General features: G+C 39.7%; 1 protein-coding gene across 2 annotated transcripts in view; it reads left to right on the top strand.

Annotated features, from left to right (window-relative positions):
* The window catches only part of LOC139946784 (guanine nucleotide exchange protein smcr8a-like), a 32,192-nt gene extending 26,401 nt beyond the window's left edge, over window positions 1-5,791 (top strand). For both annotated transcript variants that reach the window (XM_071944480.1, XM_071944481.1), the window contains one exon: window positions 3,224-5,791. In XM_071944480.1, coding sequence (XP_071800581.1) covers window positions 3,224-3,346 — 123 coding nt within the window. In that variant the 3' untranslated portion in view covers window positions 3,347-5,791. The remainder of the gene's footprint in view (window positions 1-3,223) is intronic.
* Window positions 5,792-6,000: the final 209 nt, after the last annotated feature.

Here is a 6,000-nt window from a genome sequence, read left to right on the forward strand (position 1 = left end):
ATTCATAAACATGTATAATTATATGACTGTACATTGTAAACAATTTGTGCTGTTTCATCCCATAGAGTGTATGTGATAATGTAACACCCCCTCCCCCTTACACCGCTGTTACTTTAGTGCCTCCCTTACAATCACTCATTCAGGCCCCGCCCATGGTAGTGTGAATTCTCTAGATCTCTCATACATTCATACGTGTATATATGACTGTACATTGTAAACAATTCTTGCTGTTTCATCCCATAGAGTGTATGTGATAATGTAACACCCCCTCCCCCTTACACCGCTGTTACTTTAGTGCCTCCCTTACAATCACTCATTCAGGCCCCGCCCATGGTAGTGTGAATTCTCTAGATCTCTCATACATTCATACGTGTATATATGACTGTACATTGTAAACAATTCTTGCTGTTTCATCCCATAGAGTGTATGTGATAATGTAACACCCCCTCCCCCTTACACCGCTGTTACTTTAGTGCCTCCCTTACAATCACTCATTCAGGCCCCGCCCATGGTAGTGTGAATTCTCTAGATCTCTCATACATTCATACGTGTATATATGACTGTACATTGTAAACAATTCTTGCTGTTTCATCCCATAGAGTGTATGTGATAATGTAACACCCCCTCCCCCTTACACCGCTGTTACTTTAGTGCCTCCCTTACAATCACTCATTCAGGCCCCGCCCATGGTAGTGTGAATTCTCTAGATCTCTCATACATTCATACGTGTATATATGACTGTACATTGTAAACAATTCTTGCTGTTTCATCCCATAGAGTGCATGTGATAATGTAACACCCTCTCCCCCTTACACCCCTGTTACTTTAGTGCCTCCCTTACAATCACTCATTCAGGCCCCGCCCATGGTAGGGTGAATTCTCTAGATCTCTCATACATTCATACGTGTATATATGACTGTACATTGTAAACAATTCTTGCTGTTTCATCCCATAGAGTGTATGTGATAATGTAACACCCCCTCCCCCTTACACCGCTGTTACTTTAGTGCCTCCCTTACAATCACTCATTCAGGCCCCGCCCATGATAGGGTGAATTCTCTAGACCTCTTATACATGTACATGTTGTAATATATGACTGTACATTGTAAACAATTCTTGCTGTTTCATCCCATAGAGTGCATGTGATAATGTAACACCCCCTCCCCCTTACACTCCTGTTACTTTAGTGCCTCCCTTACAATCACTCATTCAGGCCCCGCCCATGGTAGGGTGAGTTCTCTAGACCTCTTATACATGTACATGTTGTAATAAATGACTGTACAGTGTAAACAATTCGTGCTGTTCCATCCCATAGATTGTATGTGATAATGTAACACCCCCTCCCCCTTACACCCCTGTTACTTTAGTGCCTCCCTTACAATCACTCATTCAGGCCCCGCCCCTAATAGAGTGAGTTCTCTAGACCTCTCATACATTCATACGTGTACATATGACTGTACATTGTAAACAATTTGTGCTGTTTCACCCCTTAGAGTGTATGTGATAATGTAACACACCCTCCCCTGACACCCCCTCCCCCTTACACCCCTGTTACTTTAGTGCCTCCCTTACAATCACTCATTCAGGCCCCGCCCCTAATAGGGTGAACTCTCTAGACCTCTCATACATTCATATACGTGTGTATTATATGACTGTACATTGTAAACAATTCGTGCTGTTTCACCCAGTACATGTACAGGTCATAATATACGATATTGTGTAACTGGACCTTAATGGGTCAACACTAATTACTGACAAGGGGGATTTACTTGTCCACTTTACTCGATGAGGGATTTCCGGGGGTTTATCTCTGCTCTTATACCAGACTATAATGTGTACATTTAATCCTTTTTCTCATATATCCATCTCAGGATGGGTAAAGTAAGGAGTTTTAATGTCACTCTTGAAGTTTCATTTTGAGGTTTTCTGCCTTTTGTCAATTACTTTGTTAGGTCTGCTTTTTTTTGTCCATTAAATGTTAGGCCAGCTTTTTTGTCCATTAAATGTTATGCCAGCTTTTTTGTCCATTATATGTTATGCCAGCTTTTTTGTCCATTAAATGTTATGCCAGCTTTTTTGTCCATTTAATGTTAGGCCAGCTTTTTTGTCAATTAAATGTTAGGCCAGCTTTTTTGTCAGTTAAATGTTAGGCCAGCTTTTTTGTCAGTTAAATGTTAGGCCAGCTTTTTTGTCAATTAAATGTAAGGCCAGCTGTTTTTGTCAATTAGATGTTAGGCCAGCTTTTTTTTCTCAATTAAATGTAAGGCCTGCCTTTTTGTCAATTAATAGTAAGGTCTGCTTTTTGTCAATTAATCGTATGGCCTGCTTTTTCGCAAATGAATTGTAAGACATGCTGTTTGTCAATGAGATTCTGAAGGTCTGTACCGCCAAACAGCTCTGAAATTAAAGAAATTATGGATTTCCGTTGCCATTGCTGGTATTTACATCTTGTCTACGCCGCAATATATTTTTAATATATTCTGTTTGGTTGCAGTGGCCATGATTTTCAAGTGTTTTCTGACTTGATGAGTCTTATATTAAACAAAGTCGGTCAGTTTGATGATAACATGCAAGGGAAATTAACAGATTGTTTGCTTCAACATGTACAGTAGCCAAACACTGGATTACAACAGTTTTTTTTTTCATGATTTGATTCATTTTCAATCCATTTTTGACTGTTTCAGAGGGCAATAAGTCTCTGGTTTTTATAGGGCCATTTTCACGATCATAAGTCTACTTGTGGCTGGACATTTGTAACATGAACACTTCCCCAGGTATTATGTGTGCGCGTGCTGACCATCACAATCAAAGGCTTTAAAGGGCACTGTCATTGTTATCAGGCGTGTGTGCAGTTACTGGGTGGGAGATCAGAATTGAGTGTCTGGCCATATAGGCTCACTTAGATCAGGACAACAGTGCCCCTTTAAAGTCTCAGTAAAGTGTTTTCATTTTGATATAATGAAGTCAGTTTTAGGCATCTGAAAGCACACACAAAGTACTGCAACAAGGATGTTTTTGTTTATTATTCTCTTACAACTTCAAAGACCAAGTGAGTTCAATTTTTCATAGATTTTAAATTTTATGCATTTGTTGGGATGCACCAAGTTGAATACCGATCTTTAAATATATTTTTCTTTAATTCAATTCTTCGTAGTTAGTTTTAATTTGCAGTATTTTAGTTTTCTAATGTGAATGGGTTTTTATTTGTGTGCTCATTTTCCAGTACTGGGTGGAGATAATTAAACAGCAGCAGATAGATGAAATGTACGTCCAGACTGGTTCAACAGTTACGCCTACTCCCTCTGAGCAATTAGACTACAGGCAGTGTAAGGAGTACCAAATCTAAAACAAACAACAGTGCAATAACCCATCCATGGAGTGTATGTGTGCTGGTTGTCGTGGTGGACTTCCTCCCTCTGGGTGCTAGGAGCAGTTCTAAGACAATACTCTCTATCTTTGGTTGTGGGCGTGGGGTGTCATACAAGCAAACAGAACATCATCCCTCATTTTGAAAAATTATTGTAAAAGTACAGTTGAAGAATGCCTTTATCCAAAGTCATCAAATAATTGACCCACACTAATGAGAATGCTGATTTTTTTTACCCTGGTTACCATGGTTAAATGTTGAACCATCGAATGTATTTGCTTTCAAAATGTCATGTTGAATATGGCTTGTGTCGGGGTAAGTGATATTGCATGAGAAAAGTTCTTCTGGAAGCAACCTGTGTGTTTGCTAGTGAGGGGTTCAGATTGGTTTCTGGTTGGGGAAGTCACAGGTGAACATAGCGTGACTGTGTTTAGTCTGGCTGCTTGTGGCAGGCCTGATACTTCACGGAGGCAATGAAGGCGATTGCCTCTGTGGCCCCTGGTCATTGCCTTGGTGCCCTTGAAATGCTACAGTACAAATTTACGATTTCCTCATAGGGTGCCCTTTACCAAGGAGAACATGCCTTGGTGCCCTTGCCCTTTCAAAAACGAAGCATACAGGCCTGTTGTGGGTTTACTTCTACTTTCATTTGATCCCTAGAGCAAGGTGAACATTGAGTGTAATTATATTGGTAGTTTGGTGATTTCAAGCACTTTGATGATATCCTCATCCTCATCGAGATCTTCAAGTCCCTGCTGGCCTTTTGGTAGTCTGAAGTCAGGGCAGTCATGAATGATGTGGCTGCTTGATGGTATCTCCTTATCGCAACATACATGTAGCGTGACTGTCCTTAGTCTGGCTGCTTGTGGGTCTTCTTCTTCTTCTTTCGTTTGATCTCTGGATCAAGATGAAGATTGAGTGTAATAATTTTATAATTTAGAGACTTCAATCCACTTGATGGTGTCCTTGTTGAGGTTTACTTTGAGTCCCTACTTGCCTTTTGGTGGTCTGAAGTCAGGGCAGTCATGAATGACGTTGGTTTTTAAAACGATTTTGTAACTAGCTATGGTGAGGTTTGATTTAATAGGGAATTTTCAATACCCATTCCTTTTGTTCCAGCTGATTCGCCATCCGCCTGTTGGAAGTCCTGCACCTTACCTGTATATTACATATGTTTTCCAAATTTACAGAAGCCAGAACCCGAGCCCAAGCCTTGATTTCGGAATTGCCATATGATATCAAAATCAAATCAAACAAAAACAGATAATAAAATAACACAAACAAAAACTGTAAGGAAAACCCGCTTTATATAGCCAACATAAGAGTGGAGATCCCACTTTTTTTTTTCCTTTTTTCTTCTGTAGTTTTGATAATAACAAGCAAACAACCCTTGATATTTATTTTGCTGTTCGCATGAGTGTTTGGATCAGTTTCGCGTTTGTATCACACTGTACCAATAGACAAGCGGAAAGGGGGTTGAGACTGTGTTCTCACGAGGAACAAAAGACAAGCGTCCCATGAGAATTTCTTCTTGTGCGAAAAGCAACTACTTTGCAGAAGTTAAAAATGGAGGGGCATTGCGGAGAGAAACGCGCGCAGATTGTCTACCCTTTGAAACCCTAATTACCACCTGTTGAAATCGTGTGAACATTTGAATGATTTGTTGTATAATTTTGCTTTGTAATTTGTTACTAATACAACTCTAAAGTGCCTTAGTCCATGAATTTATACCATATATATATATGTAAACTATTGGTGCAATTGTTGTTGTTAATATTTTGTACTATTATTAACCATTATCCAGTGTATTGAATGTTACACTTGGTATGACTCCAATAGTGTGTGCCAACCATCTGACGATGTAAAACTAATGGTTAAAGCACAGTTTAGAGAAACAATTCGAGTTTCGGTTAAATTTTTGTTTTCAAATATTTTTCTAACAACGGGTTACATGTTAGACTGGCTTTATCTCGAGTTAGGGCGAGCCTGACTTTAGGACTAGCCTTTGTTTTTTTAATATCTCCTATGACTAGTCCTTACTATAACTAGTTCTAACTCTTTGTGAAATCAACCCCTGGCATTGAAGCAGGAAATTTAAAAGTGTGAAAAAGTCCCGCCTTTAGACTTGCAAAGGTCGTGGGTTCGAATCCCACCCACGTAATGCAATATGCCTTTGATTTTGTTTGCCACTAGCTCAGGAAAGTACTGCGTAAACACACATTGGTTTTAAAGAGGTAAAACGTAAATTAATATTGTTTATCCCCGATGCAAATCCAACATGAAATTATGGTGTATATAGACGGCGGTGTGCTTGTTCCCGAATGCCGTGCTATTACTCAAAAGACTTCAAGGAACACGTTGCCTTGGATCGGTCGAGTTGGTCTTTGAAAAGCGTTTGTAACCGTTTGTTATAAAATGCATATGAGTAGAAAGGTGTTGTAAAAGTAGAATACAATGATCCACACAAACATGCCTCGAAAATGCACGGTTTTCCTTTTACCTCGTCGACTAACACGGTCGGCCATTTGTGGGAGTCAAATTTTTGACTCCCATAAATGGCCGACCGCGTTAGTTCGCAAAGCACGGTCGGCCATTTATGGGAGTCAATTAATTTTGGACTCAAAAAATGGCCG

Source organism: Asterias amurensis, chromosome 14 (genome assembly GCF_032118995.1).
Source record: "Asterias amurensis chromosome 14, ASM3211899v1".
Taxonomy (NCBI): domain Eukaryota; kingdom Metazoa; phylum Echinodermata; class Asteroidea; order Forcipulatida; family Asteriidae; genus Asterias; species Asterias amurensis.